The sequence below is a fragment of the Acanthopagrus latus genome, chromosome 7 (assembly GCF_904848185.1).
Source record: "Acanthopagrus latus isolate v.2019 chromosome 7, fAcaLat1.1, whole genome shotgun sequence".
Taxonomy (NCBI): Eukaryota; Metazoa; Chordata; class Actinopteri; order Spariformes; family Sparidae; genus Acanthopagrus; species Acanthopagrus latus.
In genome coordinates, this window is record NC_051045.1 from 8935170 (window position 1) to 8958211 (window position 23042).

At 41.9% G+C, this 23042-nt stretch overlaps 1 protein-coding gene across 17 annotated transcripts in view; it reads left to right on the forward strand.

Annotated features, from left to right (window-relative positions):
* The first annotated feature begins 4741 nt into the window (after positions 1–4741).
* Positions 4742–23042, forward strand: part of tmcc1a (transmembrane and coiled-coil domain family 1a) — a 48680-nt gene continuing 30379 nt past the window's right edge. Inside the window, exons 1-5 of one of the 17 annotated variants that reach the window (XM_037104455.1) lie at positions 4819–4835; positions 6569–6649; positions 7213–7313; positions 16966–17011; positions 17532–18463. In XM_037104455.1, coding sequence (XP_036960350.1) covers positions 17798–18463 — 666 coding nt within the window. In that variant the 5' untranslated portion in view covers positions 4819–4835; positions 6569–6649; positions 7213–7313; positions 16966–17011; positions 17532–17797. Of the gene's footprint in view, positions 4964–6568; positions 6650–7212; positions 7314–16965; positions 17016–17531; positions 18464–21379; positions 21489–22279; positions 22396–23042 lie in introns of those variants that run through there. The other 16 variants (XM_037104458.1, XM_037104453.1, XM_037104459.1 and 13 more) reach the window with 16 other exon arrangements.

Sequence of the window (23042 nt, forward strand, 5' to 3'; positions counted from 1 at the left end):
ATCACCAAAATTGGCAGGCTACATCCTCTGAAAAGACACCAGCTTTATCCTTCAAGAGGCTCCCCAGATACTAGAGTCTCTGATATAACCACAACATACTTAAAACTGAACGCCATGGACAACCTGTCATTCATAGAGTACAGTTCATTAAATTTACGGTTGAAGAAGGGTTGCTGTAGCTCCCACCATGGAGGAACAATTACTGCTTTGACACAATTATTCTACAAAACACAAGGCTTGAAAAACTTCCCGAAGCATAGTTTGACGTTAAAAAGATGAAGGCTCGAGAGAGTTACGAGACACCAGCCTGCCCTGATGTACATCAATAGTTAAGAGAGGGGAACGATATTCAAAATGAGAAACAGAGTAAGTATAATGATGTTAAAAGGTCAAACGGGGGGAACGCAGACACGGATAAAGCCCCATCCCCCTGAGGGCGACCTACGTATGATAGAGGAAGACGATGTCGTCCCCAGGCTTTCCCATGCCGGGCCCCCAGCTGTGCCCTCACCAGGCTGGGGATCGATCCTTGCCTACCCGCCTCCAGTCCCATGCTCCGGCCTCTTCATTAGGTCGGGCCTGCTGGAGTGGATGCTCTAATTGGCGAGGGCCACTGAGAGCCAGCATCCTCGCCTGCCGTGCTCCCAGAGAAAGGGTCGCCAGGCATCAGCCGCTCACACTAATCTCCCCTATTATTCTCTACTCTACTGTGGGAGAAGGAAAACAGCCAGACCGTGGTTTGTGTGCTTTTGAGTGTGTATGTCAGATATTAGCTTGTTTCTGCAGGTGTGAGTCCTTTTTCTAACGGGGGAACAGGTCGGATCACATGAAAAACTGAACTCCATTGAACCCATCTCCGACACTTGTTGGCAGCTTACTTACTTGCTTGCTCGATTTTTCCGTTCTATGGGATGTTTTTCATCCGAACTTTGCTTTGCTGCTCATCACTGCACTTCCTGTTATGTGAACAACAGCTCGGACACAATCATTAAGAGCTTTTTACAGCAGCACATAAACACTTCAAACTCCCCCTATATGCCGTTTCTGTTCCTTCGCTGAACCCTCACCGATGAGAGCTGACTGATTTCATTTTCACTCACCGTTCCTCTGGTGGTCCATATGTCTCATAGGTCTAATTTCATTCCCTAATCATATTGATTGAACATTTTAATTTAGACATTAAAGCAATTTACAGCAAGGCAATGATAATCTGCAAGGTCAGTTAGAATCTTTGATGGCCTAATGAGAAATTAGATGAAACTATTTTTACTCGCTTCCGCCGACAGTCGCATGAAGACAACTTCAGGGGCAACATGATAGGGATCACGGGCTGGAGGCATGGAGGTTTATATATCTAATACAAACTTTGGAGGGAGACAGCTATTAAATGTTCTCAAGAGCACTTCCTGAGGGGGACACCAAAAGTAGAGATTGAACGACTGGGAACTCAGAGCAGAGAAGAAGACTGGTGAGGATTATTTGTGTGTTTTTCTTGTAGTCAGTGAGAGAAGAAAACACGTCAACTATATCATTTGTTTGAGCTACTTACAGTTCGGCCATCGACGACAGACTCAGATTCCTTTACACGTACTGTGCCTGCATCAGCAGCCAATGCTGGGGGCCAGGGGGCAACAAGTCCTTTATTGTTTGTTATTAATATTACATAATTGTGATTACACTGATCTGTTCAAGGAAACAAATCATATTTTTTCCCAGGATTGATGTGACGTTATGTCCTACCTGTCCCTGTTGTCATTTACACCTGTGGCAGGGCTATAAAGCAGTGTGAATGTGTGATTTCTGCTGGATTTTACTGTCTTAAGTAGTGAGCTCAACAGTTTTTCATGTCTTTCAAATCTTACCAGCCATAAAGCAAAATGACAGTGTGAACAACAACAAAAAAAAAAGCTGCTAAACTGCACCCCATAAAGTTATCTTTCCTCTGTGCAGTCAAACAAAATTTGCAATCCTTTATTATCATAATTATCATAATTTTTCAGTGCTCAGAAACATAGATCAGTGTGTTTACACGCAACAATTTCTTTACACGTAATTCAGCCAAACCATGTCCAAAGCCATGCCAGGATTCTGTACCTACACTACTCCAACGAGACTACAACGGTCTACCTTTGAGCTAGCAGCTCTATGATAACATGCACACACAATGACAAGGCAAACATTTTCCAGCAGAAGCTGAACACAATGTACAGCTGAGTCTGGCGGGAATGTACTGCAAGTATTTGTCCTGAGTATTTGAAACGGTATATATTTTACCCGTTGGTGGCACCTGATGACAACAAATCGTAGATCCATGAATTTCTGTACCAAATTTCAGGGCAATCATGATGGCGGTAATGATGATGCCTTCTCTAGGTTAACAGTTGCTGCTGCATTGTGTTTGTGTTGTACAATGACTCTATTACAGTTCTTTGCGAACTGATCCTTACACATCGATTTCTCCTTTTTGACTTGAACAGTCTGTGCCTCTCACTTTTCTATAAAAATCTAAGGATGACCATAAGCAGTGAACATTGTGTGGAGTCTGTGAAAGACAGCGCAGAGTAATCACTTGGTGGTGAGTATTGTTTATTGGAGGTGACTCAGAGTTCTATTTATCGCATTAAATGTGTGAAAATGAATGTGTGAAATCCAAACTGCTCTAAAACCCATCAGGATTCCCAAGACTCTCCAAGTACGCTGCCAAACAGAATTCATGGAGCAGACAGACACGTTGTATCATCACCTGCAGCCAATCACAAGTCAAGACTAAAAGTTGAACTTCAGAGTTAGTGGTGTGATGTCCATATCAGACAATGACACTGTCAAGTGCCGTAAGTGTTGTCTGAAGGAGCAGAAGGAAATAGGAAGTATTCTGAATCAGCCCACCAACAGGGCACACACCTGCTGTGTACCTGCATGTCTGCGTCAATGCTGACATCTAGTGGAGAAGAAACAAACCACAACCAATAGCGCGCTCAGTTAACAGATAGAATCGTAGAGAGATGTATTTATTGAATTATATCACATTAATACAATTGAATGAAAAACGCAGATATATTGTTCTACAGCATTTAGTTCTGGTTTTGAGGATTCAAACCACGGCAGAGATTTGATGTGTCAACTGACAAAAAGTCAACTTTGGTTGTTTCATGTTTGAAACACCTGTTAAGTCTGAAATCAGGAGGGCGTGATTCTTGGCACTGATGTAGAAGATACATTATACGTTGCCATTGCCATATGTGGGTTTTCTCTCCAGCTCTATCTTAAAGGTGCACTGTGTAGTTTTGGGGCAGATATTTTAGTAAGAAGAGAAAGATCTTCATGGACAGATTTTATTATACTTAAAAAAAGACTACATCAATAGTCTGTCTTTGTTTTCATTGCTGAACAACCCGAATAAACAAACTGACCTTAAAAGACAACACAATGTCATACTGTTTTACTTTGTTTATATTTGGCGGACCCTGCCACCTTTTTAACCTCAAACAGTGTTCTAGGGAGCTTGTTTTCAGTCAGTGGAAAAGTAAAAATGTCTGTATTATGCTGCATGTTATTACCTTATCATTTTGGAAAAAAATTGAAATTCGGAGTTTGCATTTCTTCTCCAAAACTACATAGTGCCCCTTTTACACTGATTGAACTTACTGGAGATCCACCAATGCCATTTTCTTCAACCCAACGCTCACTCCGATCCCTGACCTGAACTTCTGGATAGTATCAAGTAATAACCAGTTCTAAACATATGTTTATGTATGTACTATAATTATTGATATTCAGTCACAAAATGTTTTTATAAACGCTGGCTTTTCCAAACAGGGCCCCTCAACTTTGGAATGACCAACCTGAAGAGCTCAGGCTCGCAGAATCAGTAACGTCTTTTAAATCATTCCTTAAAACCTTCTTCTTAAAGATTTACTTTTATGTCATGTCACCCTTTCAAATTGACTTTTCATCTTTCTATCTTCTTCTAAGAGTTACTGCTCTTAGTGTATGTATCATTTTGATTTCCTCTCATTAGTTACTGTTTTTAATCATTTATTATGTCTATTTTAAGCATAACCTTTCCTCTCATTTTCTTTCTCTGTGATTTTACCTGTGTTAAGGCTTTGATTCCTTTTACTTGGAATGACTCATAATGTAATTTTGTGTTTCTACACTTTCTGTTCTGCCTGCTTGTTTTAACTCATGTCAGACAAGGGTTTCTTGTTTTTGGCTTGACTGTTGAGTGTTTACTCTGCAATACTGTCTTCCTGAGTTTCCTGCTTTTGCTTGTTTGTCAAAGCACTTAGTAAACTCATGAAGATACAGTATATCATTATTATTATTTGAGTCACTACGTCTGAAGTCAAGTCAGAAGTCTTTAGGTTCCAAATCCAAGTGGACAAATATGTGTTCTGAATAATAATTCAACGGGGGTTTTTTTTGTTTTTCATTCCTTTAATTTTCTCTTTTTATTTAAGACCTTCACATAAATTACAAACAATCCACCCTCAGCACAGCCAAACATTAACAAACCCAATATAACACAAAAAAAAAAAAACACAGTCTAGTGGTCTGCGAATTACAAGCACTAGATTTGAAATATCTAGAGGAAGAGAAGTTGGACTTTAAGGATGAGTAAAATACCAATCGTTGTTGGAGTGACAAGTGGGTCCTCTTGTCACAACACAACCTCTGGTGTCTTCCGTTTAGTTTACGTTATACGTCATGACGTCAATCTGTGGGCGGGACGACGGCAGACCGTGGGGCGGACGGACGAACTGGCACTCGGAGGAGGGCTGCCGCCGCTGCTCGCTCAACGTCTGTGTCAGCCCCAACAGTTTGCTATCAGCCTCGTAAGTGTGAACTATATTTTTTTTAGTTTGGTCGTTTTTGGGGTTGTTTTTCACCGTCAGTTAAGTTGTGTGTGCCTGGTGTGCTGGGTGTCTGCGCCGCGAAGAAGAGCTGTTAAGAGAGTGTCGAGGTAGATATCTCATCGTACAAGCAGCTCTGTGCAAATGACACACTAACGGGACTGTCAAACTGAGTCCGTTAACACTGCTGCTGCTCACTGACAACACTGGACCAACACTACAAACACTTTTAGCATTATTTATACATTTTATACAGCTAAATGTAGTTTCAAAACATACACGAAGTCTTAGAAGTTGCGTGAAGTACGTTAGGGGAAAATTGGCAGTTATCTTTCCCAACGGTCGCTATAAGGTTATTCCATGTCCTGTGCGGACGTTTTGCTGCAGTACATCAATAACAACATGATTGAAAGTTGTAGTTGTGTACAGGTTCGTGCAACAGCAAAAACACACCTGAAATTCGTCGCAACTGGACATATAATCACCTTATCTGCTCCCACATTTTACTATTGGCAAGCCTGTTATAGAGTATTATTTGTAAGTAATTTAAGTTCCAGTTGGTTCATTAAACTTATTTACTAGATATAAAGTGAAAATAAAATCTTTTTTTTTTCTTTTTTCTTTTTTTTTTTTAAGAGATTATATTGCATGAAAATTTGCTTGGAGTGATCTATAATTACTGTGTCAGTGCATAAATGTCATTGTAAACAGTGAATGTTATTGTTGTTTAGGGCTGCAGCATATGGACAAAAGGTGACACTGCTATTATTTTTCACAGATACTGCGATTGTGATGTAACTCATGATTCATATGGATGATTAAATGTTACATCACAGTTTTCATTGTCATCGAAAAACTAGTAAAATCATGATGATGTGGCATTTCTCCCGGTCTCTGCCAAACAAACTGGTTTTATTACATCTTGAGAAGATGCTTCCTAGGCCAAAGCATCTCTGCAAGTTTTATTCGAACTGTTTTGTGGCACATTTTACCTCATAAGATAACTGCTGTTCTTGCGATTTGGATATTGCACCTAGTCATATTGCGGTTTTGATTATTTTGCGATTAATAGTGCAGCCCTATTGTTGTTATATTACTACATATGTTTGTCACAAGAGTTTGATAACCACAATTGAGGGATTGTTGCAATAAAATGTGTGTTTCTTAGTCAACATATAGATATCATGTTGATCAAGATTGGTAGTCATCCAAGTCATGGTAAGTGCTGCATCACAGGCACGATGTAGCACTTAGTATTACCTTCAGTTTCTTGAAGATGTTTCACCTCTCATTCAAAAGGCTTCTCCAGTTCTAACTTACTTCAGTAAGTAAGTAATATTGGCATCGGTATCATCCTAGAAAATGAAGTATCTGTTGAGCTCCACTCATATTGATCTGTTTCTATGGCTCTTGATATTAACCAGGGCCCCCTGCCAGTTGCTTTCAACCTGCACAAGTTTTAATAAACCCTCTGATAAACTGCAGACATGTCAAGGGAATGGATAGACATCTGCAGCCTCATTTAATCTGATCCTTTGTATTCCTCACAGAGGAGCATTTTTTCCCCGCAACCAATAATTATCGGTGTCTGGGAGACAGACAGACATACGCACTCTCACACACGGGCATGCAGTTAGACGCAGAGAGTACAACGTGCCAAGGAAGCATTTAGAGGATTACTGTTTCCATCTCACTTTCTATTTTCTCTGTTGAAGACCTGGGGGCCTGATGTAGCAGGTTGTCATCTCCTCTGCAATGAAGGAAATCCAATCCAGCGATGTGATTATGGACTGAAGGTTTGTTTTCATCCACTTACTTTACTCATCCATTCTGATCACTGTTTGCATCTCTCTTGCTCCTTCTCTGATGGTTGTGTCACTACATTGCATGTAAATATGATACACATGTAGAGGTCTGGAAGGACCTGGTATGACATGATGTATCTCACTATCTGTTCAGCATACTCTGCTAAGTGGCTGAGAGCTTGGCTGCCCCTTCAGGGCACTGCTAACGCAGCCATTCATGTCTCACTCTGACGGTCAGACCACCACGATGACGCTACCCTCCTCCTCCTCCTCCTCCTCCTCCTCCTCCTCCTCCTCCTCCTCTTCCCACTGCACTCACATTGTGCCTGAGCTTAGAATTCTTTGTACAAGTGTGTTTGTGTAAATGTATGTGTGTTTGCATGCACGATGCTTACAAAATAGAACTCTGTGGTGGTTGCTAAAGATGGAGTTGCCTCCTCCTCTGATATGCGCTCAGCCTCATGTAACACTTCGGCATCGGCTGAAGATGTGCTTATCCAGGATCAGATCACAAGATTAACACAGCTCGCTGTATTCTCGCCTTGCTGTCACAGGGGCTGATTAATTGGCTGTGTGTACAGGAAGCCTGCATTTTACACAACAAAGCTGCAGAGATGGAAATAGAAAGATGACACGAGATGGATCATAGTTAAAGGTATAAATATGATGGGTTTTATTCTGTATATCTACTATATGTGTAGAGACTTCTGTTGTAAAGACTTAAGAATTTTAGTGTATGTACAGTTAAGAGTTTGGTTGGAATATATAAACACTGAAAAAACTAATAAATTATCATTCTGCACGGCAGTAATATGATCACAAACACTTTCCCCAATAGTTCAAAGACACGCAGGTTTGTTAGATCTGCATTTAAACTGCCCTAGGTGTGATCCTGAAGATGTGTTTGACTCTTTATTTGGATGAGTTTGAGTGTGCTTTGCCAGGGATGTACTTCTAGACCAAAGTAGGCCATGCAAAAGCCTCAGCCCCATGTATCCCTGAATAGGATAAGTGGCATGGAAAATAGCTGAATGTTGTTACAGAACATGTTGTCATAAGAATAGTCAATTTATATAAGAAGAATATTAAAGGATAAGTTCACCTAAAAATTTAAATTCAGTCGTTATCTACTCTGCTTTTGGAAAATTTGAAATTGTTGTCAACAAGACATTTTTGTGGCGTCACAGCAAAAAGATGATGCAGCATTCTCCTAAACAACTGAAGTAGGTTTGGATTTATTTTAAGATGAAGTAAAAAAAAAATAGAACATCAAATGGTTCTATCCAGTTAATTTGCCGTAATCCAAGTCTGTAGAAGCACAGATATTTCAGAATTCTTTGAAAAAACGCTACTTACACCCCTGTTGTGCGGTCGATTTGGGATTAAAGAAAAGATGTACTGTAAAATTTACAGTGTAAATGACATCTTTTAAAATCAATTTGGGATCTCAGGGTTTCCGGAGACTTCGATTATATGCTGGATTAGCTGCTGGAGCTGATGAAGCCATTTTATGCTTTCCTTTTCAGCTGTTGTTTTTAATGTTTTGAGCTTCAGGTGTTTAGGAGACTGTTTCAGCGCTGTTTGTCGTGAAGCGCCAGAAAGGTTTTTTGGGGACTTCAAAACTTCACCCAAGTTTGTATCACCGCGGGGTTGAGTAGACAAATTTCATGGCATATTCTCATTTTTGGGTGAACTAATGCTTTGTTTCTTTTGTTTAGTGCCTAATGCATGGCTGCTCAGATGAAAACATTGTATTTTTTGTACTGTGGAAACAATACTGCCAAGGTCTGTGTTCAGTTCTTGGCAGTGGTACAGTACCTCAGGCAATGTTTGCGAGTGGGAAGCTGGTGAAGGATCATATCTTTGTTGCTGCACTGAAGTCCTTCTGGTTAACACTTATGAGCTCAAATCATGTTAAAGTCCCATTGAGATGCTCAGCTGAGAATGTTCATTGGGTCATTTTATCTTTGTTAATGTAATTATTACTGCAGATAAACAATATTGAGATGAACAACCACAACACGACACAGGACGCCTCATTATCATTTGTGAAGTTGGGTTTTGATGAATGTAGAGTTGTGATTAAGTTATAAGAAGGTCTCTTCTAAGAATGGTCGCAAATTTTATTTTGTTGTCCCTTCCTTTCAAACAAATGATGCAAAACGTTCAGTAAGGGATTCAAAAGGATTCGGATTATCTGTCTTTTGCCCTTTGGAGTCTAAATCTCAGCATAGTTTGGGCACTGATTGGCTTTGCAAGGCCAGTCAAGGCTAAGGAGGAAATGCTGTATCTGTGAGAGGAAACATGCTTTCCTTTCCTCTCTGTCTCACACACATGCTCTCTCACCTTCCTGCTCTTCCAGCAGGCCAAGGGTAGCAGAGGTGTCATGGCGCAGCTTATTTTGGATGCCACGGACTGAAATCATTTTTCATCAGTGTTTTTCCCATCAAGAAACATGCACAAGTTTAAAGCTTGGCTTCACCATCCTGCTCATGCCCTAACTGTGGACAGACTGAGTTTATTCTTTCCAGTACGACTGACTCCCACACTTCTAGATTGAAGGTGAAATTCCTTTATAAAAGCTGTGGTTTCTCGTGGCAACGAGTTGCCTGCTTCCCTCAGATCCCTTCCTGTTTGAAGACAGAGGCAGAAAAGAGGCAGGGGTCACAGAGCGTCACAGGAGTTTATGCTCTAAAACGGGGCTGAGGTTTGTGTTGTAGTATTAAAGGATATGTTCAAAATTCATTATGTTCTGAAGTTTATCCAAAGCTTCAAAGACTTCAGTATCTTCTCACAAAGTTAATAATTTTGGTATAAAATTCCATCTTTGTTTTTCCCTGTTGAGCACCAACATGAAGAGGGAAGTTTGTACCAAAAAGGATCAAACTAGAAGATCTTCTCTTGACTTGTCTGCTGATAAACTTTCCAAAACATTTTTCCACTGAAGGACCGCAGCAAATTTTGATGTTTTATAGACGATTCCTTCTGCACAATATTGTTCACCTTCGTTCGCGTTTGTTTACATCTTCTAGTCTTCAGATGACTGACTTTAGAAGAGGGCATGTTAAGGTTTGGCGGTCATGAGCAATATCTCCTTTCAGCGTAAATCTTCTCCCAGAACCTAGACTTGATATTGTTGACCCTCAGCCTACGTGTTGAGCCCTATATTACGCTCACAGTAAAAGCTTCAAGACCAGTGCTTGGATGTGCTGATCCCCTCTAACCCTCCTGCTGGGCCGTAGGGGGTGTCTGGTTACCTGAACTCCAAGATCTGACTGAGGAGTTATTTAAATAGGTGACGATGCAGATGATTCATATCTGACCGCGTAAAGCTCTTCTCACCTGCTGACACCAGAGAGACCCAGATGCCCCCTGGCCTGAAAACCTGGCAGGTTTATTTGCTCAGTCGCACAAAGTGTTTGTTGACCCTGACACGCATTGTCCATTCCTTATGTCTGTGCGCGTTTAACACAATCTCTGGTATGAGATTTCAGCTGGTGTGTAGGTGGTTTCCAGCATGTTGACAGTTAATGATGCACTGCCAGAGCTGGTGGAATATGAGATATGTTGGCCAAGTTGGAGGCTTGGGCCGCTGTTAACCGCCTATCAGGTTAGAGAGTGAGAACCAGTTTGGAGAGCTTTAGATGTTTCACATACTAATTTCTCCTCTCGTCCACGGGAAACAGTTCGAGAAAATCTGTAAATGAGAACCTTAGTCTCGCCATCAGGTTAGACTTATTAGGTCTTATTAGCTGAGCAGTATTGCAGTTGTTGTCAGCATGGAGCAGTGTCGGTTCCATCCACATGTTGAATTATTCATTAGAACACTTGCCGTGCTGTTGAGCACAGATGCAGAGGTGTGCCTTAAATAAGGTTTCCCCACTACAAATGTAGAGCCTCATCCTACATAAAGTTTAACATGCCGTCCGATGACTCACAGCCAGTCTTTAGTTATGTTTCACTTCACTGCCCCATTATTTGGATTTGTTCACTGTCTCTACACCTCCAGAGATATTTAAAGCCATGTGTAACTATAAAAGATGAATAGCTCCTCTGTCGAGATGAAATTTAAATAAGCAAAGTCTATGTTACTTTGTCTTTGCATCCTCCCACCTCACCCACAGACTTAGTTCATCTCAGATGACTCAGTCTTTCTTCAAACCCAATTTACCACCTGTTTATCCCTTTGTCCTAATGTGTGTCTTTGGTATATGTGTGCATTTGTATATTTTGGATTTGATTTTTATGATCAAAATTTTTCATAACAACATGGGCGGTGGCAGTAATGAGCGAAGCATGTAGAAAACTGAATAAATGATTGGAGAGGCATAGCAAATGGTGGCTCAGTTATGTTGTTGATCAGATGAATTAGATAAATGTCAGGCAAGGCAGACTTCCGCATCCACACATGAAGCTCATGCCTTTAGTTAAGCTCAAGGTTATCATATAACATGCATCCTCTCAGAAGTGAGTGGCTCGGAAGCGTCTTTCAAAATCAAGTCACAATCTCTGGGCATATGGAGACATGGATTGCAGCAAACGAGCCTCATTGAGCCATTTTATGTCCTTATTTTGTTTTAAAAAGTTTCCATCTTATTCAGTTGTTTAGGAAAATACCACAAAGCTGTTTAATGTGAAGCTCCAGAAATGTTTTCTGGGATATTAAACTTGTCTGACTTTCCATTGGCGTAGGGGGTGAGTAGATGATATCTGCATTTTTATTTTGGTTGATATTTTCCATTCATTACCAAAAATCTTTGGTAAAACCTTTATCAAGGTCAGTTTAAGACACTTACCTGCTGTGGATCTGTGTCATTCTTTAAACCTTTAAATACAAGTCTGTGGCATCACTAAGCAAACAACAATGTGTTTGTTTTTATGTCTGCATGTGTGACTAAGTGATTGTGTGTCTTCTGGTTTGACAAGTATCTGGAAAGCAGAGCACAACTTTGGCAGCAAGGCCTCCCCCTGGGTTCCACCTTGCACACTGGGGCGTTGTGCCTGCCTCTGTCAGGGAGCTACCTGCCATTCACCTCCTCATTCAGACACACTCTCTGCTGAGCACCCGGGCTGAACCCGACACGGCCAGGCGAAACACGCCTTGTACAGATGCCTTTGATCCAGTATGGACCCTTTCACCCCCCTCTGTAACCCTCTGTGTCTCCTCTCTCACTTACTCCCCATCTGATACAAACAGTTGTGTCTCTTATCACACTGTTTGCAGTATGCTGAAGTCATCTCCTGCACTGTCAGAACTGACACAACTCTGCCATTTGCTGCCTGCCTGCCACACACACTCACACACAGATAAATACAATAACGATTGTTCCTGTTTCCTGCCTATGCTGTCATTATGCAGCTGCTGAATGAGATATGGTCCATTTTCCATTTGTCAAAGACAACACACACAAACATATATACACGTATGCACAGTTCCACACAATATAATTCCTGGTATCTCTCTGTTTTCCTTTCCTTTTTCTGTCTTTGTGTGATAAAAACACAAATTCGTGCACACAGTCACACACAAACATCGCTGCCAGAACTCTCTGGCCTAATTCCCCTCTTATTGATGTGTGTCTGTCAGTGAAAGAGGCGCAGCACAAAGAGCAGCGATGGGCCTGTGTGTGGCTCAGAGGGAACAAAGAGTGGTCTATTCCACGCCAGCTCTCAGACTCTTCTGGAAACACTGCATGGGCTTGTTTAAGCTATGGCCATATTTTGAGTTCAGTAACTGTATGTTCAACAATGAACAACAACATGGCTGCTTTACTGTCAAAGAGCATGGGACAGATTGACCTCCACTTGTGTTAGTCATGCCCTGTTTGCGACTTGTTTTGCAAGTCAAGAGTGAAATTAAGGGGCAATGTGTAAGAATTCTATGAACAATTATCAACACGATGTGAATAAATAGCAGTTTTGACACAATGATAGTAAGTATGATAAAGAATTATATTGCAGAGATATCTAATGAAGTTAGCATGCTAACGAGCTTGCTCCAGTCCAAAGCTCCTCAGCTAGCAGTGTTAACATTGACACTCCCTTGCTCCCAAGCTCCCAGTCCAAACCGCTACCTGCACGGCAAACTGAGCTAGCCATAGGCAGCTACGGTTAACAGCAGTTTGCAGTTGGGGGGACTATTTTAACTATGGGAAGAAAAAAACTGGAAAGACTGTACTACAATATTAATTAATAATTTATCTCGTGTTTTTAGAGATGGCAGATTGTATACTAAATCATGTAAATAAACAAGTTGTCACGCCACCATTGCAACGCTGGAGCTTAACATCCTTTTCAAATAATCATCTTTGATTGCCATCTTTGTTTAATTATGATAATGGATGTTATTTTAGAACACTTCAGTGCCACATTTTCATCAGGATAATCTTTCTGCCTGATTGAGGACTCAGCTATCAATACAAAGAGCTGAAGTAAACATTTACAGCGAGTTGTGATATTATGATTTGTTGTTAAATACCGGCTGCTTTTCTAAATGAAGCGAAGAAATCAGGAAGCTAATTGTGATTGTTGTGAAGAATTGATTGCTAAACCTTTTATTACATTTGAGTTAATACTGTCTGCAAAATGGCAAAATGACAAAATGGCCCAGGAGAGTGGTGCTCGTTCCCAGTTGTTCACTATCTATCTAGTTAAGCTGGTCAAAGACAATGACTTCAGGGCCAGACGACTGGCAGCTCAGCTGAATGGAATGAGCTACAGAGCTAAGGACAAGGATGTGTGTGTGCGTGCATGTGTGTATTTATACAAGGGTATGAGCGAGGGTGACGCGGTTCCAGAGAGGCCATTGTCCATGTGGCCGTTTGTAATTCCTCTCTGACAGCATTGTCAAATTTCTGAGAAACATGCTGACTCACTGCCGAGGCTACTGACCCCAGCTGTCACTGACACCTGTTAATCACTGATCTGTTTCTGTGGTGGACCCGGTCTAAATACACCAAACTACATCCATCCATGTTTCAGAGGTTGATCTGAGGAGCGAATGAAGAGAGAAAGTGCAGTTGCACATTTCATTTAAAATTGTCTGAAGGATACACTAGATAAGAAAAAAAATTGGTGGTGAACCTGAGACTTCTTGCTCTTTTGCATTATTTTTTAAGTACTAACGTGTTTATGTTTAAATGTGAAGTATTATCTTGGTGTTCTGTTACAAGTTTATTGAAGCAATCTAATGTCATTTGGGTCAGAATTGGACGGCCGTCATTCTAAGATCCATCTGGTGTTTGTTCTTTTGCGTCATCACCTCATCAAGGTGCCTGCATGCTTTAAATGAAACTCGCGGGGACCCCTCACACATGCACAATCATACACACCAAGTCTGATAATAAAGCTTTGTCCTCTAAAGGCTTCTGAAAGAGGATTTAGTTCGAATATAAAACCGTAGGCAATCAAGAAAACATCCAATCCAGTGTTGGGATCATCCTAGGGATGAAGGAGGGGATTTACAGACACAGAGGGAGGGAGGGGCAGGGCTTCAGGTTCAGTTTCAGCTTCGGGACAGGATTAACTTAGTTTACCCCCAAACTGCCCAGCTCCCAAACAACAGAAACCCAGTGCTTCGTCATAATCAATTAGACTTCACTGTGGCTGCCAAAAAATGCAACTTCCTGTCTCAGTGTTAGGGTGAAGGCATGCATGCAGAATTGAGTATGCATGCACTCTTGATTATGTTACACTTGTGTGCATGTGTGGTTCATATTCTATGGTCATACAGGAAGTTCATAGAAAGTTGAAGAAAGGAAGGAAGGAAGGAAGAAAGAAAGAAAACAAGGCAACAATTTAAATCAGATGAAATAATCTAGAAACATGCTCAATCATGTAAAAAAAAAGTGCTCATTACATTGAGCTATGTGTTAATATTAAAGTGACAGTTCACCACCGAATTAGAAAAACACTCACTTGCAGTGCTAGTTGTCCATCTAGATTGTTTTGGTTTTAGTTGCTGAGTTCTTTTGAGGCTAGCACCACGAGATTGCCATCTTGCTTCGTTTTATATTGGAGAAAAGATGGACATCGTAGTGGCTGGTATCTCGTAAACTCAGCAACTCACTCCAAAACAATCTAGACGGATGAATAGGACTACAAGTATGGGGAAAATTATCCATTTTTTATTTTTGAGTGAACTGTCCCTTTAATATGTATGTTTGAATATTTGCATTCCTTATTATTCTCAGGTAATACGAGCAGGTTTCCTTCAGAGTACTTGCAACATAATTGTTCATTATTTTAATTGTGCAAATAATTACTATTATTTTCTCATAATGAAATGGATTTTTACTGGGGAAAAAACAACCTTCAAACATATGGAATCATGGCCCAGGTGTAATCAGTAAACCGTAGCAAGTTGAAGCTGTGTTATTATTCGTATGAAGGGGCACCGCTTAATGGTTGACAGCACAATATTTTAAGAGCTCCGGGCAGCAGCCAGCCAGCCAGCAGGTGACTAAAGAGAACCTGTTTAACACCTGCTCCCTCTCTCTTTCTCTTTCCCTCTCTCTCTGTATTTGGCAGGCTACAGCGGCATGTAACTGATTGGCATCGACATCCTCTGAATTGTGCACATCAGTATCTGCCGGTCTGAATCTGCCTATCACGATTAGCTTGTGGACAAAGTAAAAGCTGCTGTGTGAATGTGTTTAAGTTGCATGAATGTGCCCATTCTTGGCAGTGACAGTGTGGCATTGTGACGAGCAGTGCGCTACCTGCAATCAGCTTCTTGCTCGTTCTTCTTCCGTCACTGGACGGAGTGCGAAACTGAACAGCTGATTGTCTCCACAGCGATGTGAAGCAAGCGTGTCACAGCTTAATTTGCATAGATTGTTTTCTCACACAAGGCTGTACAATACGGCTGAAATCTCATATCCTGTGGTCATTTCAGACACAGATAGTGGTACATATCATAATATAGCCCACGTTCTGTAATTTGAATGAATAGTTTATACAAAATAACATCATAGAAAGACATATTCCTTATATTTTGTATTACATACTGTCAAATTAAAGGTGCACGCTCATATTTGATTATTTTTCTGCCTTTAATTCAAGCCTTTGTGCACATTTTTTTCATGTAATAAACCATTAAGGTAAATTATTTTTAGAAAAGATAGATTGCAGGTAAGCTGCATGCAGCTTGTTGTTAATGATGTAGTCTATGAAAAAGATTGAAACCTACGTTGGATTGACTGACATTAAGCATCTGCAAGATTTTTTAACACAACTGCAAGTTGAGCCACAATAACAGTAGGGATGGGATTCAGTTGTAATTAGATGGTCCTTGAAATGTCCAAAAATAGTGAACAATATCAGTGGGTGTTTCCGAAAGCCCACGATGACATGCTCAAATGTCTTGTTTTGTCCAAAAAAAGAAGACATTGAATTTGCTGTCAAAGATGAGTGAATAAACCAGAAAACATTCTCTCTTAAAAATAACTGTTTAATATTTTATTAAAAAATATTTCACAGTAAATTTAAAAGATGACAACTAATTTTATAATTGTTGCAGCTCAAAACTGTAGTCATTAAAGGGTTAACATTGCTGACAGCTGCTTGCCACAATATTGCTGTAAAGAGCTACAAAATAAACATTTGAGCATAATCTGAAAGGAAAGATGTTTCTCTATTGTCAAATGATGTTTAATGCCATATCCCAAAGCCCTTTTAGTGCAGTTATAAGAGGTGCGCCTGTCCGTCCAACTTTGTGTTATTTTTCGTGACCTGACAGTGCAGCTGAAGGAATATAGTTTGAGTATGTAAGCGTCCCTCCCCAGGGCTCTGAATGTTCCTGCCTGGCTTGTTTTGCTTCCCCTCAGTGGGAGCAGCTATTGATGCTGCGGGGAGGCTCAGGCAGACTGCCTGTCTGTCTGTGGGTCTATCTCTGAGGTGATCACTGCTCCACCAATAAGGTCCCTTCTTGAGGGAGACGGCTTGTGTGTTATCAGGTGTCCACTCTGTTGGGTTTGTCGCTGACTTCAATGCAGCGAGGCAGCGTGCGGGGCTGCAGGATGCGATCGTGCACTGTGTGCTGTGTTCGTGACACGGCTCTGTGTGTTGTTTCGTGCACGGAAACCCTCATCTCTTGATACCGCCACGGAATAAGGAAGAGATGTCTTTTGGGATACTAAATGAGCTCTTGAAGGAATACGCCCGGAGTTATGTCACACTTGTTCTATTCAATACACCAAGCATGCTCACAGCTCATGGTGAAAATAATTATTGCAAACAGAATCACATGCTAAAAATTATTCTCTGTGTTTCTGTCTTTGGTCTCCCTCCCTCCATCTTCCTCCCAGGTAAACCACAGGACTGAGTCACACGCGGCTGACAGTTGGGCTGATGGTAGGTGGGTTCCTCCTCTCCTGGTATGCGTCGTTATCTCTTTCCCTCTCTCACGCCTCTGCTCTTCTCTTCATCCTTTCTTTTATTCTGCCAGCCTCTTGTGCTTGTCTGACTCCATCCGCCTCCAGGCTGTTGTTTGCATTCTCAGTGTGATTAATTGATTAATTTATGCTTCATTTTGTGAACTTTGTGTCATGCTAGCAAACCTGGATCCAGTTTGTTTTCCTTTTACTACATGTATTTGCCCACAAAAGATTGGCCAGTTTGAATGTGGAATGATTCAGATGCCTGGCATGGCTGTCACCGATGCAGCCTGTCTTCTATTCATTCATTTAACCTAAAAATACTAGTTGCGTGTAAATGTCGGTGTTTCAATGCAGATGAATGCCGACCAGCATGCACACTTTTTTAATTTTGAAGATGCAAATGGTCATGAGTTTAAGTGAAAATAAGTGAATGCATGTCACTGGATCTAGGCCACATTCCAGCTTCTCATACAACATCTCTCTCTCTGTGCTAGACCAGCATGGCTACTTGTTCCTGAATCAAAGATGCACGCTCCCATTGGATTCATCCCTCTGACAGCCACTGAGCCAATCCAACCCTCCATCAGACAGTTCCATCTCCACTTACACTGTTACCTTTTGTTACAGAAGCGTAGTATTTTTTAGTCTGTTCGCCTTCAGTCTTTGCCCTAGTATGACCCTCTGCATGTAGAGAGGTGTTAGCAGACTGATTAATAGGGCATTTTCTCCCTGCTATTCCTGAGGGGTCAATAGGGACATAATGCAGCAGAGGGATGATAGTCAGATGGAGCAGGAGGAGGTGGGTTCTAGTTCAGGTCCTGGAGCTAGAAGAGAGGCAGTGGGGTCACAATGCCCGGGGTTGAAGAGGGCCTCATCCCAGTCAGAGCACCCCTCCTTCAGTAAGATGAGCCAAAACGCCAGGGAGAGCATGGGGATTCTCGGCCAGGGACTGAAGCAGCTGTTCCAGCAGCAGCGTAAACGCCTCTCCCTCTCTCGTTCCACCATCCCCTCCTCGTCCTCCTCCTCGTCTTCCTCTGTAGTGTCAGCAGGTGGCACCTCCCCCTCTGCCCCCCAGGACGCCTTGGGGCCCTGCTCTCCTGAATCTGACCACCTCTCTGCTCATGTGGTTCCCTCTGCAGCTGGGCAGGGCTCAGCCGCTGCGGGCATGATGAGGCGCGGGACCAGCCTCCAGAGCCGGCGCAGTAAGGGATCCGGGTCGGGATCCGGGAGCGGAGACCGTGATCCTCTCCTGAGAGGCAGCCCCCAGGCCCCGCACCGCCGCTACACCCACGATCCACAGCATCATACCAGCCGCCCACGTTCCTCTTCCACCACTGACACCACACCCAGCAGCCCCACCCCTGGGTACATTGGTGGCGATGTGGTGCTTTCGTCGGGGTACCAGTCAACAGAGGAGACTGATAGGGTAAGTGACAGCAACCGTGAATCATATTATCGCGACACAGGCTGATCGATGCGCCTCTTTACCCTTTTACTGGTGTCAGACCTTGTTTGTCAGTGAACTGTCAATCAAAAGCCGATGTTCACCTTGCTCCTGATGTAACACTTCCTGCTGTATTAGCTGTGAATGCAGAGAGCTGGGTCTATACTGCTGTGTACTATTGATCAAGTGCAAATATGTTTTTATGAGCAAAACATTGTCATTAATCCAAGCCATGGCCTGACGCGATGCAGCTTACTAACAAATGAAACACAAAAACAAATGGATGCACACACTTATATAGATACACGCCAACAGTGTAGCCAGTGGTTAGAAGATAGGGTTACAATTTTTATTTATTTTTTTTTTTTGTTCACAAAAAAGTCTCAGTACAATAGTGCTGTCCATATAAACATAGAATACACAATCCTTATCATGTTCAACAGTGTATGTGATGCTAACATGAGACAGTCAGAGTAATCCTATGAAGTTCATTCATTTAAGTACCAGATTCTCTCTTTGAGTCACCATCCCTCCACAGCGTGGGATACAAACACCATCTGTAGAGAAACAGAAATGTTGCTGACTTTGGGAGATATTCCCTTGACTGACAAACTCTGCTACTCTGTTGACTGATGAAGCATTTTGTAATAAATTCAGATAGAGTTCAAACTTTCCACTAAAACCGTATTTCACGTTTAACGGATTTATTCCAGGTTTACAGTAAGTTCTGTAATATACTGCACGTCACTGTGATTTCAGGGTCTTTCCTTAAGTATTCTGCTTGGATAATCATCTGTTGATAAAGTAGTCTAAGTAAAGTCTATTTGAAATACATTTGATGGCTGTATGATTAGTTTGTGAAAAGCTCTGTCTTTTTTGTAATCCATACATCATTAAGAGTAGTGTACTGTTTTCCATGTTAAACAACTTTAATGGGGAAAAAATCGTCTTTGTGTAGCACATTTCATAAATCAAACGATTGAATGTGCTGTACCGGATAAGGTACGGCAAAAGTTAAAACATTTCAAAAAAGCTAACAAACAGTCACCCAATACAAGAGACACATTTCAAATTCAACAACTTCGGTTTAATATTTGTCTATTTTAATAACAAAAAGATTAGATAACACATTATTTGGTGGAAACATTGAAAAAACAAATTCAAGTAAATGAAGGCAGTTTAACAGCTATTCTAAGAAGTTTCGTTTTAGAGAAGGCCGCACAGTTTGAGCTATTATTTAAAAGTGGTCAGAGTCAGGGCTTGTCTAATATGAACAGGTAAATTATTCAAAGACTGAATTGCAAGGTATTTGTTTGATAAAATGTCACAGCTCCATTCAATCTTATATTATACCCCAAGTTTGGATTTTTATCCAGACTCAGTATTAGGTATCACAGACTAATCCAGACATTTTCTTTCTCTCCGCCACCAGAGGTCACTGTCAGATCAGCTAACCTGCTGTGGACAGCGCTGGGCTTGGTTCATGTGGAGGTTGTGTTTGCATTATGAGCTCATGTTTGGTGTAGACTAGACTGATCTTTGGGTTAATGAAATAAGCTGTGCCAATGACTCAGTTTCAGTTTGTCACAGATAGAGTGATGGCTGGTTTCCTATCAGTTGAGCAGTGAACAGTATGTGTGGACCAGTGGTTTTTGATATCCATGTTAACTGATAGCTTTAATTTGTAAGATGAATTAAATATCCCCCTTTCCCCCTCACTTCATCCGCAAATTCAAGTATCCTTGGGTCCTGTGCGAATGACCTCACCTGGGGTGACGGAGCAAGGCTGAAAGCCAGACATCTGTGCTCCATTAGTCCTGCTGCTGTGATGGACGACCATCAACCATTTTGTGTCTGTCGCTCGCCCTTGACAGGCACGATATAACCTGTCTCCCTCATCTTGAGCTAACATCATAGCCCTGTCTCCACATGGCAACACAGCAATGTCATTTCTTGCCTTGAACTACACCCTGCTTGGGTTGCCATAGTAACAGTGTGGTCGACCTTGGAGGTGTGTGACATCCTGCTGTTTGTAGGGTTCGAGGGGTGCACATCATGTCTAAATTTGAAAATCAGGAATCTTTTTTTTTCTTTTCTTTTCTTTTCTTTTCTTTTCTTTTCTTTTCTTTTCTTTTCTTTTCTTTTCTTTTCTTCATCATGTGTCCCCTTCTCCTTTTCTTCCTCTTTTCTCTCTCGCGTTCCCTACCCTGTCCCCCTCCCTCTGTCCCTGGAGAGAGTTAGTATAGACAGTCAGCTGCTACCGCCTCCTCTCCAATCTCCCCCTCCTCCACCTCCTCCTCCTCCTCCTCCTCCTCACTCCACCCTTCGGCTCACTGACAGGAAGCAGGAGGCAACCTTGCCTTGTCCTAGATGAGTGAGAGCTTAGCACCGGTTGTGTGAATGTGTTATCAGTGCTGTGTTCAGAAGAGGATGTGGAGGGGTGTGTACATGTGTGACTGCTAGACTGCTCAGCATGTGCGCAAGTATGCATACTAGAAATCATTTGTGCAATGGCAGCCATGTGGGGTGAGCATCTTGTGTGAGAGAGAGAAGGACAGAGCTCAGGGGATCACTGTGAATATGGGTAGAGCGCAACACAGCTGAGCTGTCTTTATCTTTACTTGCTCTCCCTCCCCTTTTTTGTTCGTCTCCCCCTCTCTCTCTCCTTTTCTCTCTCTCTCTCTCTCTCTCTCTCTCTCTCTCTCTCTCTCTCTCTCTCTCTCTCTCTCTCCCCTCACTTGTGTTTGCATAGTAGACGAAAGCAGTGACTAGAAATGTGTGTGGACATGGATGTTTGGAGAAGAGGGTTAGCTTGTGTACCTTCAGTGTGTGTGTATGTGTGTGTGTGTGTGTGTGTCTGTGTATGTGTGTGACTGACTGTACAATGCACTATGTGAGGCGGTGTGTACTTTGGAGGGATATCAGTGGAGAGGAGTAGAGCACAGGTTCCAGCTGTGGGCACGTCAGGATGGTGCAGCGCTTCAGTCTTCGTAGACAGTACTCCAAGGTAAGCTTAAAACACACAGGCTTGTTTAGAGGTTAAAGTATTGTCTATGTCTTCCTATGTCCACCCGGCAGTGCCATTCATTGCTAAAAGCACAGTTGTCTTTGATTTTTGCTCCTGGCAAACCCTTGTGTGATGGTTTTGCAAATCTTTTCCCAACTCTTTGTCTATCTTTCTCTGTCTCTATCTTTCAGCTATTTGGTATTGTCAGGAGTTGTTTTGTGGCTATTTGGTCAGTGCTTTGTTCAGGACTGCAATCACAATGGTAAAAAATGGTCTCTATTATCAGTTGCAGAACAATACACTTCAGCGAGCTGACAACTGTGGAGACAGCATTGCTTGCAGTTCTTGTGCTAAACAAAGATTTTCCTCTGAGTTTACTCTCATTTTAAGGAGTTCGATCTATACAGTAACCAAGCAGTCTGTCTTTATCTCAGCTCTTGTTAAACAGTAACTCGTAGTACAGCAGTGAGAGAGGTAGCCTGTGAGGTGGATTAGAGCCATCACCAAGGGGATGTTACATGCAACTATTGGAAAATGTTATGTTTGATTATTGCTGATTAGGGAGCATTTATGACTCATTTGCAATAACAGGCTACTTTACTGTGCTATGCAACTTCCCATGAGTTTGATGTATGTTTCCCCTGACAACAGTGTTAAAGCTCAGCATTAGGTCTGTTAAGAACTCACTCTGCTGCAGCTGGTGCTCAGCCTGTGGGATGGATTACAAATTAGCTACTTATTAATTGATTGACTGAATACACCCTCTCTATTCATCTTATGCTTTGTGCAGTAGTGCTGGAGGATGATCATGAAATGCCTGGAAGCGTCAACATGCACAGATGTACACATGGGCAGACAGCTCTCGGCACAGTCTCCCTTTCAGACTGGAAGGCCTGATCTCAGACTGGTAGGGATTGATCTAGTCTGGTCTTCCCTAACTTCTCAGAGGGATAAAACAGTAGTAAAAACAAACAGAGGAAATGAAGGGCCGCAAGGTGCAGAATGTTTAGTGTCAAGAGGATGGAGGAGTTGTTTAAGACAGGAGGTTGCACAGAGCCAGGGAGTAGGCTGTAGTGGGATACGAGCTACCGAGTTGAGATGAAACAGAAGCCAAGCCTCGGGGTTGGTCCTCTTACACTGCAGGATTTTTGTGCGTGAGAAAGACTGAAGCAGAGTTTGTCTTTGGAGAACATAAAATCCTCCAGGGCCTGTCTGCGAATGTTCACTAACCCTGTCTCCCTTGGGTAGATGACCCCATCACTTTACCCCAGGCCACATATCCACATGTCCACCTGTCCTTCTGCTCATCCTTCTTTTGTCTGTCATTTTTTGTCTAACATCCTGCATGTTCTCCTGCAGCGATCACTAACCAGCTCAATACAAAAATGCCTCATAGAGGAATACCAGCCAAACTGTAATCATGCAACTGTGTGTACTGCTAAAACGTGAAATACTCTTAGCAAGGACAAGTCTCAGAGGATCCGTATATTATATTGTGCAAGGCAATTCACATTTTAAAGGGATAGTTTGAGGTTTTTTAAAGTGGGGTTGTAT